Raw genomic sequence first — 12967 nt, 5'->3', positions numbered from 1 at the left:
ATTAATTTATTAAAAATCTATTTGCAGATTTATTTTTAGTATTAAATTTAGTAATAATTTGCAGATATTAAAAATATCCATTGTACTTCCAAATAAATTTTATTTATGGAAATATTTTAGAAATTTATTAATCTTTCAATAATTATCAATAAATTATATCACATTGAATTATATTAGTACAATGAAAGAAAGAAATAAGCAAATATTATGTTTCACACTTGTAATAAGATTATCGGCAAGTAACTTAAGTGCATTCACGTAATTGAACGTAATAAGAAATTTTTGTGAACAAAAATATCGCTTGCATATACCGAACATTCCTCATTTGTATCGATTTATGAAGATCGAAAAACTGTGTAATATGAGAAAGACGTTTTTAAAACCTGAAAAAATTCAATTCGTTATTGTTACTCAATCGTTAATCCTTTTATTTTATAAAAATAAGCTAACCTTTACAAAACTGTCTAGATTCAAAGCGATCAATCCTCCTCCTGTTAATTTCGGCGGATTCAAACATTTTCGCAGTACTAATAAATATAACGATTGCGTTTTCGATGATCCATAATACCAACGAGCATCGTATCTATAAATAATAATAATTAATTGAATCATAAATTTTTATTATACTATGATATTTTCCATTATTTCAGAATTATTAATTTTGTTTTCATTTTATTGAAAATATTTGATCAATGATATATTTAACAAAATATTTAAAAAAATATGCGCAAACTTTATTTGAATATTAAGTTATGTTAAGTTATATTCAATCAATAATTAATATATGTATATATATCATAGGCTCACATTGTTTTAAAGACTTCTTCATTTGAATCTATCAAAAATTGTCCCATGACCATTAAAAAAAGCAAGTGAGTTAGTTGACCAATAGTGAATGTACAAAAAGTGAAGAATCTGCCTCCTATTTCCATCGATGTCAACTAAATTTAAAAAAGAAAGAAATTTAAAAAGTGATATAACAAAAAAACAGCATAAATAAATGTATATGTAAGTATAAGTAAGTAACGTTTTAAAATTCTAAATTGTACTTGTAATTAATTATTTATAATAAACTTCTAAAACAAAATCAAATTATTATTATGAATGTATTTTATAAAAAATAAAATGAATAATTTGAAAATATTTTATATTCTATATTTTAATGCAAATGATATAAAGAATCATGAGTTTTTCAAGAAATGTAGAAGAAGAGTTTTTCAAATATATTATTTGATTTTCTTTTGTATACATGTTCAGTATAATATTAACTACATTGTGTTTAATACTTATAAAAAAATCGATATCTATCACTTGAGATTTCCTTTGACTTTGAATATTATAAATTAAATTAAGAATTATATACATTGATATTTTGAACAGTATTGACTCTATCATTAAAAACATAATGTTTCATTGAATAATAACTTGCCTTTATGAATGTTCCTGTGAATGTCACAATTATCATTCCCAAAAGGATGAAGAAATAATGTATATGGCAAGCATCGATTTTATTCACATATCTAATATCATATATTAAATAATAAAATTATATTAAAAAAACTTATATAAAAAATAATTCAAATTATATTTATTATGCATAATGATACTAACTCAACAGCCTTTTTGTGAGCATCAATGGATTGACTTACTTTTGCATAAGTTTTCTCCATTAACTCGTCACTATATTTTTCGTTACAAAGATCAACGTTATCCATGGCATGTTTGAAATGATACCTATGTTTATTTTTGTTAATTACATACAATTTAATTTAATATATAATATATATTTGATAATAAACTTTAAAGTAAAATTAGTTACTAAAAAAAAAAAAATTAAAAACAAAATTAATAGCAAACGAATAATATATCATTTTTTTAATAAATCGAATACTTACTTACCCACTGATGGTCAACAAGGCACATCCATGATGTACAACGTGAATCAAATTTATGTCACAAGCAATATACACAAAAACATGTCCAAGACACACTGCTAACATGTGCCCTGTTATGAGATAATAATATTTCTGTTCATCCACAAAATAATAGGATGGATAGACGAGTTCACGACTTCGTGACTCGTTTAGTGGCATGATGACATTCATTATTAGTGGTATAGATGGCATGGAGAGGAACATAAATCCACAAGAATATATGCTAACTAAAAATAAAAACAATAAAATATTTGAAAAAAAATTAAAAGTAGAAGGAATAAAAAATATATATAATTAAAAATAAGTTTGAAATCTGATTTTTGGATTTATAAAATCCAAACTTTGGATTACGATATTTTTTATATTTGAAAAAATCAAATTCTTATATTTTTTCTTTATGTAAAGATTTGTAAAATCGTATCAATTAAAATGAGTCTAAAGTCTGAAAGTTTTATATAATCAAAAAATTCTCGTAAGTTTATACAAATTATTGTTTAGTTAAATTTCAATTCAGAATCACAAATAAAAAGTTTAAAAATAAAAGAAAAAAAACTAAAAAATGATTAGGAGATAATAAAGAGTTCAAAATTTTATAATTAAATATTTTTGATATTGTTTAATTTTATACTATTTAAAGAATTGTTTGCTTACTCTTCACCTTCGTAAAAGGAACAGAAGAACATTGCTCTCTTAAAATATATTTCGAAAATTTCTTCTTCCTCCTTTGATCGTTTCACCAATCGATCGGATATAATGTTATGTAGAAGTTCTCTGAGCTATGCTTTTAAAATTATAATTTTAATAATTATACATATAATTAACAGAGTATTAATTTTTACTTCATAAACGAGGATCAATTTGTGTTCAAACATTTTTAGAAATATGAAAGTTTTATAAATTTTATAAATTTTACTTAAAAAACATTCAGATTTTCAAATATTATAATACAGTAATAATTATAAAACATGAACAGATAAGATTTTTTAATTTAATAGAACTGAAATTTTTTTTATATTAGTTTAAGAATAATTTAATATAGTAATATTTATAGAATTAATTGTTTTGTCACCTTTTTCTCATTCAAGATATAATTGTATTGCTTGAGCATAAGGGCAAATCCCAAATCAATGTACGGTATTTGATCTGATAAGACGTCGACGCTGTAAAACACTGCTACCCGTGATATCTATATTTTGATAACATTTTAACAATTATAACACAATTTCTTAAAAAAATACTTAAAATATTTTTTTCAATACCAATACTACTTTCAATATTACAATGAATTAATCACAACTCTTTTATTTCATATAATAATTTCACAAATATGTTATTTTGATAACAATAGTATTACTACCTGTGCTATAAAGGCAATAATCATTACGATAAGGATTATAAAACGCATGAGAAATTTCATGAATTTTCCCTGATCAGGCCACACACCAACGAGCTGTCCGAAAAATTTGTTATCCTTGAGATATAACTCTTCCATTGCTTGTTGATCCATATTTTATCACAAGATCTCTTTTATCTTTTCTATTCTCGAGAAACCTTTTCTCAAGTCTTCAAATCCACAAAGAAATTACCATGACTAGACGACAGTCTAAGTGCAAACGTGAATATTTTTCACTGCAATAGTGGCAGCGTAGTAAGTAATTCTTTTATCATTTCAAATAATTGTTTTATAAGCAATGTGAGATTACTCGTAGTAGAAAGATATATAGGTTTGATTACTTTATATGAAAAATGAAAGCATTTTATATTGTACAAAGTAATGGCGGTGTCGACTTTTACCATCTTTTTTTTTCTTTTTACGAGGAAAAAAGAAATTGCAAGAATAACTGAACATGATTTAATTCTAGATGTGGTAGGTATGGCTAGTGATGCGGTAATCTGTATGCACTAAGTGGATAAGTGGATCTATATGAGGGGATTGAAAAATTAATGGTGGAAAGTATTCTTTTCAATATTCGTCGCAGCATTTTATCACAGTATAACATTCGTAGCAAGAATGTTGCATTATGCCAAATTGTGAGTTTTATTCTTACCTTCTTTAAGTGCATGAATTGTTTTTTACAAATAGGAGAAAATAATGTATCTTTTTTTCTATTTTGGTGTTTTTAAAGTATAAAATTTTCTTGTTAAAATATTTTCATGCATTCAGTATTTTGAAAGAAAGAAATATAGTAAAGAATGAATGAATATTATCAAAAAAATTTTTGCTTTTTTCTATTTTAATTATTTTTTATTGATTATCAGTTGGAAATAATTTTTTATATAGATATAGATACATAAAAATTCAAAGATATATATTTCGAAATAATAATGTGTTATTTATATACGTATAAAAGTTTTTTATAATCTATAAAAAAAAAAAACATAAATAAAGTGTAAATAAATATATAGATTACCATATTGTTTATAATATATTGAAATTAATTTGCAGAATCACATGCATATTGCCCTCTTCACGTGGTATCTGGTACTATATCTCTGCATTATCCTGTAAGTAATTATAAATAATTAAATATTAAATGTATCACATATTTTTCAAAGCATTTTTAATTTTTAAAAATATTAAAATGAAACGGTATATTATTTTATTCATTACTTTCAACATTTATATAACATTAAATATATTTTTAGAAATCTATATGTCTTACTAAAGATTTACTATTCCTCACCATAGATGGCAGTAACTATCAGCGGTAAATTTAAAAAGAAAATCTTATATTTTTCAAATTTTTAAAAATGGTAAAAAAAAAAAAAAATTAAGAAAAAATATATTTATATTTATTTATTTTTCTATTAATTCTAAATCAATAAGTGATTAGTTATTGTTAGTGATTAATTGAAAATAAACTATTATGATTTCTATTATTTTTATAATAATCTATGTGAACATTCCATTCAAATAAAACTTAAAAAAAAATCCATGTTATGCATCATAGAATTTTTCAATCGAAATAAAGAATAAAAATAGAATTGATTTGATAAAATAAATTTCGTTTTTGTGAATGTTCAATAATTTATAAAATATTTAATAGGAATTTGTAGTTTTTCTTTTTTTATCGTGCGAATAATACGTACGTTAAAATACATTATACTTGGCAACTGTTCTTTTGAATAATTAATAGCATTCAGACAGATTTTAATACGGTAAAATACGAGACACTCGTTTTCACAACCTAAAACGAATATCGTGTGAAATGCATTCGAGGATACTCGATTGTATTGCAGAGTTGATTAATGGCTTACCTGTGCAAAGGTGTTCAAGTTTAGTTGCATTAATCCACCGGCTGTTAACAGAGGAGGATTCAAATTTCTTCGCAGAATCAGAACGAACATTGCTTGAATTTTATATTGCACATTGTACCAATATGGCTCATACCTATTACGATATCATTGTTTATATAAATTGTACAATTAACAAAATAGATCTACAAAAATAAAAAAAAACGTAATTTACGATAAATATTATCAGGTAATCAAAATTTTGTGTTTATTAGATAAGAAAAATGCAAGAAATGTAGAAAACAAATTTTTATTTGTTAATAAAACTCTTAATATAATTTATTTCTTATGTTTAATAGAAAAAATTATAAATTGTATTTTGTGAAATTCATTTAACTTAATTTTTTTATATAATACATATTTTTTTTCATCAAGAAAAGAATGACAGAATTTTTTTGATCACGTAAAAAAATCATTATACGTAATAAAAATGATTTTCTTACGTTACAGTTAATACTTACATATCCCGATAAACATTGTCATGTGAATCAATGACGAATTGGCCTTGAGCTGTGAGGAAGAAAATGTGCACCACTTGAGCAATCACGAATCCGTAATACTGATTAGTTTCCATGGACCATTTTATTGTAGCTATCTTTTTTTTTTTTTTTTTTTTTTTAATAATATTTTTAATCAATTTTACACTATCAGACTATCAGAGATTCACCAAGAATGAAGATGGCTCACCTTCATCAACGTGACAGTAAGACACAAAATTGATGCACCCACTTGCGCGAAGATATTCATAGAGTAAAAATCCTCGATTTTGGTGAGATATCTAATTTTAAAGCTCGATTTTCATGCGTCCAATAATTTAACCAAGTTAAAGTATCAATAAAGTGATATTATATAGTCAGTTGCGAATAAGAAAGTTCGTGCTTCTCTGATCAATTTTCAGATTGAGATAAAATTGAGAATTTGTTAAAATACTTTAGAAAATTATGAAAGAATTATTAAAAAATTGCATTAATTATTAATTTAAATTTTTCAACCAAATCACAAAAGACAAGAACAACAACGATAAAAATTCGAAACATCATCATTATACTAACGCAAGCGCTCGTTTGTGAGTTTTAATGGCGTAGCACATTCTTCTGTATATTTTTTCATCCATTTTCGAATCTTTCCTCATCGAGTACAAATCGTTCAAACTATTCCTGAAGCGGTAACTGCAAAAATTATATTTCCAAAATATTATTATTAAACAGGATATATTATCATTAAACGTCTTTGAACGATCAATTCTAGAGATCAAAATAAGTATAGAAGTATACAATAATATTGAGACTTATTTATTGAATTATAAGCGATTGAATTTTACGTTAGACGAAGCGAGACAGAGACAGATCGCTTTGTCTCCTTCATTCGACATATACTTTTATGCATTTTTCTCTCTCTCTCTTTTTTTTTTAATAAATTATATTGTCATGTCTTTAAAAATGAAACAACGCACATCAACGATCAACAAATAAGCATTATTATACTTTATTGCATGTAATATCAGAACTTACCCTGCGAGGGTTAGCAATCCGCAAGCGTGTTGCACGACATAGACCAGTGTCGTGTCCGTTGCAATGTACACGCACATCGCCGTCAGCAACGATACGATCGAGAATATCAAAATGGGATAATAATAATCGGCCTCATTCTCGATGTAGTAATACGCTGGATACATCTGAACCCTCGGCCGTGACTCGTTCAAAGGTATGAATATATCCAATAAAATAGGCGTCAAGGGAAGGATCAAGAAGAGGACGGTGCAAAAGTAAGCGTTTACTGCAATGTATCATCAATGTGTCAAGGTTTAATTATTGAGAATATGTGATCATTATGTGAATTTATATTTTTTTAATTAAAAAATTCTTTTCATGAATAATACTTTTAAACAATATTTTCTTTTTTTCTTTCTTTTTATTGAATATTGTAAGAAGTGTATATATTAGATATATTTTATTCTATATATCATATTATATGCAAAAATGTATGGAGGAAGAATATTCAATGGAATGAGGAAAATAGGAGATAGATTTTGACAGAACTTTAAATCTTTAGTAAATAAAGAAAAAAAATCTTTTTTTGTCAAATGGCAATTGCAATAAAGCAATTCATTATAAACATTGTTTTGAAATGAATAGATATTTTGATTGAAATATAAAGAAATTACTTTATGTAATAGCATTTCAAATAAGTAATTTTAACTTTAATGTTACATAGGAAGCTATTCTATAATATAAAGAATTCAATCTATTCTCAATCAACTAAAGTAAATTGCTTATAGAATATTAAACTAGGCTGAAATATTGCAATGTTTCTCGAGTTCAACTTTTGATTAACTAGTGTAACTAATAGAAGCAATAAAACAAGTAAGTTTATGTCAACACTTGTTCTATAAAACTAAGAAAATTTTATATTAAATTTTAAATTTTATGTTTCGATATTAATTATAAACAAATTGCAATGGAAAGAATTAATTTGAAATAAGAGAAAATTGATTGATCGATATACTTGTCATCTTACCTACGTATATTAATATAAAGAATAAACTTTTGTCAGCGTATTTTTCCAAGATCATCTCCTCTTCGTGCGTTTTCTTCTTTTGCCAATCATTTAAAATACTCACGAATAATTCCTTGAACTATCCAAATACGAAGAAACGACTAAAATCTTAATTTCTAACTTCATGATTTTTGATTTTTATTTTTGTAATTATCAAAATTTCTCACCTTTTGCTCATTAATAATAAAATTGTTGTATTTTATCATTAGAAGAATAGCCGCTATCAGAAATGGAATTTGATCCATTGCAAGAGTTAGACTAAAGAATAATACCATATTGCCTCCCTACATAATAAAATTAATCAAATGATCACTGCCAAATTAAAAAATTAATAAAGAAAACATTCTTTGCGTTATCTTAAACTTTCTCAAACTGTATCAAACTTTGAATTGAATCAATTTCGATTCGATACAGTATCAAACCTCTCACCTCTGAAGATGTAAATTGTAATATTTGCAAGATCGATACGTTGTCAAACTCTCTCAAACCCCATTAAACTTGGATCAAATTGAATTAATGAATGATTGATACATTAACAGAATAGTTTTTGAAAATAATAATATTTGGAAAATAATAACATCGTATTAACACATTGTCAAACATTTTCAAACTGAATCGAATTTGAATTGATTCAATTGGATTCGATACAATATCAGAACTGAAAATACAAAAACTATAACATTTTCAAAATATCAGCACATTGTTAAATTCAAGTAAAATATCAAACTTGGGTTGAATCAATTGTATTTGATACAATACAGAGTTTTCATCCCCAAAATATATTGAATTCAAATAATATTTTGAACTTTGAGTTAATTTTCGATTCAAGATATCAGAGATCTTATTTTTAAAGATGCAAAATGTAATATTTATCAAATATTGTTGATAAAAAGACACGATATCCCAATAACAAACAAATTGTTTAATCATTATAAAACATAATATTGGTTTTTCTCTCTTTCTTTTTCTTTTTTCCCCTCTTTTTATCATAATAATAAATCAAACACACCTGTGTAAGATGCGCCAAAATCGCTATTAACTCTACAAAAATACGGGGGATCGTTTTGCGTTTTTGATTCGGCCACATGCCAACGATGATTGAATATATTTTATTTATTTTTAAGTATCGTTCCTCCAGTCGTACATCCATGTTATCACTAAGCTGTCCAACCGACAGACTGTCTATGTAGTTTTCTGGCAATCGATGACTTAATAACTCGTGTTTTAATCGCAATCCATACACAGTTACAGAGTCTGTAGTAACTGAACATTGAAAACGTTTAAGAATTGATAGATACGTATGCACCGGTACGATGCATAAAGTGACTCAATATTTAATTTCCAATGATGTCACACGCGTGTCATTCGTCCATTAGCATTATTATAACGTTTAACGATATATTTCTCGAACATATCATTCATATTACTTAACCAGACTCTTAAGCAATTATAGTTTTTACATTGCTATTTTTATTATCGCGTTGGAATTAATAATGAAATACGAAACACGATTCGTTAGTTAAGAAAGATCAAACTAAATTTTTGTGCAGTGAGTAAAGAAAGTGGATATTCGTGTAGCTAATTTTTTTCTTTTTGTAATAAATGTATATATAAAAGTGTGATTCGGAAATGTACAGATTAAATATTTTTAATAAAGAAAAGAAGAATATAAAAAATATAAAAATTTAAAAAATATTCGAATAATAATTTTATTGCATTCTACTGCCAAATTCTTATATTTTCTATATTATTTTTTTATTATTAAATACATTTTTAATTCATATCTGTAAAGAATAGCGCAATTACTTCTATTTATTTGTTTCTATAAAATTAAAACGAAAAAGAAAAAAATGAATCTCAAATCATTAATCTTGATCACTGATTTAAAAAACACGTTAGAAAAGAAAACTGTACATAAATTGTCTCGTTAAAAATTACTATTTACAAAAGATTGAATTTGAATCTCAATAATAATAACAGAAACATCACCATCATATCAATATCAACTTAATCGTTCCTTAATTCACAGGGGAGAGAAAAGGTAAATCCTTGGCACGATCGATGCGCTCATTCGTTAAATACTTTCTTTTTTTTCTTTTCTTTTAATCTAGAACAGAAAAATCCAAAGATATCGTCCGCGCATCGTACGTGTACCGAAGTTACAATAGAGCGGAAGGTATGTACTAATTGGATGCAGCCTTTCAGCAGAAGCAAGCAGCAACGGGGGTTGGTTTAGATTGGAAGAGCGGCGTGGACTGCGGCTGGCTACGACGGATCGGGTTACACAAAGGCAGCTTTTTTAATTGGATAACGTCATATCGACGCGTTCACACGCGTATGCCAACTTTTTTTCCCATCGATTTGCTTGCTGGTCCGCCATCGGCCACCTATGGGACGGCCGCAGAGAAACGTCCAACGTCGTCCTCCCTGTCGACGACGACGAGGAAAATGCCGTTGGAATGCCTGTTGTTGTTCCACCAATACAGACGTGTTACGCGCGAAATTGTTGGCCTGTCGTTTTCGACACTGAAGGTGTTCCATGGAGAAGAGATAAAAAAAAGAAGGGAGGGAGGAAAAGGTTGTTTCTTTCGTGGTACGTATTGGAACGAGATCACCGCTTATCAAACAACGCGATTGTATTTTCAATTTTTAATCTAAACTAATGGGTATCCCAGAAAACTGTCGATAACATTTACATAGGTAATATTTATATCTTCTTTTCAATAGTGAGAGATAATCGTGAATGTTTGGGTTGGAATTATTGTTAGAGATGGGGAAAGAGGATGTTGATTCGAGAGAATTTTGCAAGATAGATCCATTATTTTTAATTCTTCTAATTTCAGATTAAAAGAAAAGGAAAAAATGATTGGACATATATTTTTGGTAAGTATTTTTTCTTTTTTTTATTTGCATTTATATGAATTTGATATGAGCTTGAATAATTTCAAGCTTTTTATACATCATAATTCTTAATGATCTATTTCCATTTCCAATAGTTGCAGTTATTTTATTATTCAATAGTGCACTTTTATATCACTTATGTATTTCTAAGAAATTATCCTTTTTTTAAATATTCTACAATTTTACATTTCAGATCTCAAATTATTCGCTATTATTATTCGCAAAATACTTCAATTATTCGTGGATGAAGTAACACGAACTAAGTAGAAGAAACACAGTCATCGTTTCTAATAGTGATCACGAGATAAGGGGGGGCTTTAGGTAATTTACTAATGTAGAATCATCCCTCTTTGTGCTGTTTTTCCCTCAAATTTCACCTTTTATCTCCTCTCATTCCCTTTTTCTTTACGTATTTACGTTGTGAGCATCAATTTTTTTCATCTTAACCTTTCTTTCTTCCCCGTTCGTTCTACGACCACTCTGGCAGCACGTTATCTATCCTCTTGAAGCAAGCTATTACGCGATTGTATCTTAAATAAAATATCACGAGCATCCCATCGCCAACCACTCGAAATAATAATTGTCATCTCGATGTCAGCTTTCGCTTCTACGATCCTTTTACCCTCGACTATGTGCCCACATCTCATTTCCTGCCTTTCTTCTGCTTTCCTTTTTGCGAACAGAGCAAACGAATTCGAAATAGGATAATCTCGATTGTGTTATTGCAATTAGTTTTTTTAAAAATTGTAAAAAGTAATTAGAATTATTTTAATAAAAAAATATAGTGAAAAAAATAAAAAGTTTTACTTTTAAAAATAATATATTAACTGCTGAAAATATTATTTCGCGAGACAACCAATTTTCATTATAGAAAATGATAAGAAACTATGATTAATCAGAGACTGGTAAATCAAAAACTTTTTAACATTGTATAAAAGTTAGAATATTAAAAACAATTAGTAAATAGAAATTAAAAAATGAAAATTCATTATCGAAAGTTATTTAATACTCTTTAAACATACAACATTTCCTCCATTTTTTCAAGAATTTATCTAGAAGAGAAGAATAATGGTAACTAATCATTTCATTACGAATCTTAATTAAAAAGATATCCTCAAATTATTCAAAAACATTCGGATCGTTAAAATGGCTTTTTTATAGTGGCTCTAAAAACAATATTATCCTCATTTTCAGGATCAAACGACGCAGTTTAAAGAATTAATTATATCGGATTTAATACAACGGAATAAAATGGACGACATAATAATATGAGCAATTAATACTTATCCTTTTTTCTTTCTTTTTTTCTTTTTTTTTTTTCGTCAAAGTGTCCAGCCACCATTTCAATTAAATATGTGAAAATAAATTCCTTTGTGAATTTTCCTGGCCGAGGAGATTCTCGTTTCCTTTCTCCCTGTACTTCGATTTTTTTCCCTCTTCCCCCCTCCCCCGTTCTTCCTCCCTTCCCTCTCTCCCTTTCTCTCTCTCTTTCTCGCGCGCACGCGACACAATATTGTACTTTTAATTATTTCGAACGCCGTGATCCTGCAAGCGTTATTAAAGCAATTGCAACAGATATCGTCGCGCGATTCCGGAACGAACACCAGGAACGCGGCGAATATCGAGTGTAAAAGTTCCTGCAATGGGAGGATTTTCATTCGAACGCTTCCAGCGGGCGCAAGAATTAAACAAGATTTTTTCCCGTGCAACGTTTATTAAAATCCTGCCGGGCATGGAGATTCGTCCAATTGATTGTAAGAAATTTGATTCTAATATCAATATAAATTATTACATGGGTCGGGAATGAAGAATTTTAAGATATTTCTCTCGTTTCAGGTCGAATTATAATGATTTGAAATCGAATTTAAAAATGCAATCAAGTTTCTTGCAAATGTGTTTGTCGACTTTTTATTCAGATTTTGATAATAATTATTTGAATAATTTGATAATTTATTTGAAAGATTTATTTCATACAATGTAATCACAGGTAAAATTTAATAATAATAATTCAGTCAAGAATGAATTGCAACAGACAAACAATCATTTGACTCGATATCCACGACGATTCGTTTTTGAGAATAAATATTTATTCTGTGTGAAATTAATATACACTAAATTTATAAATTTTATAAACATATCCATAAGAAGATTACTTATCATTTAAATACTCTCAGGCATCAAAATATTCCAACACCATGATGTTGGATCAGTATTCTAACAGACGCGATACTAGCGCCACTTGTCTCTTAACTACTAATACCCAATATACTTGTATATTTACA

The 12967-nt window shown here is 27.2% G+C and overlaps 2 protein-coding genes and 1 long non-coding RNA gene across 7 annotated transcripts; 1 reads left to right on the top strand and 2 right to left on the bottom strand.

Moving 5' to 3' along the window:
* Positions 1-335: 335 nt before the first annotated feature.
* On the bottom strand, positions 336-3441 carry Or107 (odorant receptor 107). The gene is made up of 9 exons (NM_001242987.1): positions 3292-3441; positions 3004-3120; positions 2593-2710; positions 1900-2161; positions 1612-1734; positions 1430-1520; positions 808-941; positions 451-583; positions 336-383 (listed from the first exon to the last, which is right to left on the bottom strand). Exons 1-9 carry the CDS (start codon positions 3439-3441, stop codon positions 336-338), a joined length of 1176 nt encoding a protein of 391 aa, NP_001229916.1.
* An 865-nt stretch (positions 3442-4306) lies between these two features.
* LOC102653810 (odorant receptor 22c) lies at positions 4307-9436 on the bottom strand. Of its 5 annotated transcripts, XR_409333.3 has the most exons (10): positions 8794-9436; positions 7952-8068; positions 7746-7863; positions 6740-7004; positions 6281-6397; positions 5916-6006; positions 5690-5823; positions 5193-5325; positions 5025-5122; positions 4307-4437 (listed from the first exon to the last, which is right to left on the bottom strand). XR_409333.3 is itself a non-coding variant. In XM_006562209.3 (9 exons), the coding sequence occupies exons 1-9, from the start codon at positions 8932-8934 to the stop codon at positions 4420-4422; spliced, it is 1134 nt and encodes a 377-aa protein (XP_006562272.1). In that variant the 5' UTR covers positions 8935-9436; the 3' UTR covers positions 4307-4419. The 5 variants fall into 5 exon arrangements, 2 of the variants coding, with proteins under 2 accessions (XP_006562272.1, XP_016771123.1); XR_003305866.1 differs by lacking the exon at positions 5025-5122 and having other exon boundaries at positions 5690-5738; XM_006562209.3 differs by lacking the exon at positions 5025-5122.
* Positions 9437-9514: 78 nt separating this feature from the next.
* LOC113219159 lies at positions 9515-12003 on the top strand. Its single transcript, XR_003305879.1, has 2 exons — positions 9515-10667; positions 10879-12003. It is a non-coding gene; the product is annotated as an uncharacterized LOC113219159 (long non-coding RNA).
* The last annotated feature ends 964 nt before the right edge of the window (positions 12004-12967 follow it).

This window comes from Apis mellifera, linkage group LG12 (assembly GCF_003254395.2).
Source record: "Apis mellifera strain DH4 linkage group LG12, Amel_HAv3.1, whole genome shotgun sequence".
Classification (NCBI taxonomy): domain Eukaryota; kingdom Metazoa; phylum Arthropoda; class Insecta; order Hymenoptera; family Apidae; genus Apis; species Apis mellifera.
Note: the sequence above shows the minus strand (reverse complement) of the source record. Positions and strands in the feature narration are given on the sequence as shown.

Excerpts from the sequence above, each read along its gene's own strand:
- LOC102653810 (XM_006562209.3), bottom strand. The coding sequence starts at position 8,934 with ATGGATGTACGACTGGAGGAACGATACTTAAAAATAAATAAAATATAT. Across the intron at positions 7,005-7,745 it reads CTTTATATTAATATACGTAG|TAAACGCTTACTTTTGCACC; the intron begins GTAAGATGACAA and ends GATACATTGCAG. Across the intron at positions 6,007-6,280 it reads ACTCACAAACGAGCGCTTGC|ATATCTCACCAAAATCGAGG; the intron begins GTTAGTATAATG and ends CTTTAAAATTAG.
- Or107 (NM_001242987.1), bottom strand. The coding sequence starts at position 3,441 with ATGGATCAACAAGCAATGGAAGAGTTATATCTCAAGGATAACAAATTT. Across the intron at positions 2,162-2,592 it reads CTTCTGTTCCTTTTACGAAG|TTAGCATATATTCTTGTGGA; the intron begins GTGAAGAGTAAG and ends TTTTATTTTTAG. Across the intron at positions 942-1,429 it reads TCACAGGAACATTCATAAAG|TTGACATCGATGGAAATAGG; the intron begins GCAAGTTATTAT and ends TTTTAAATTTAG.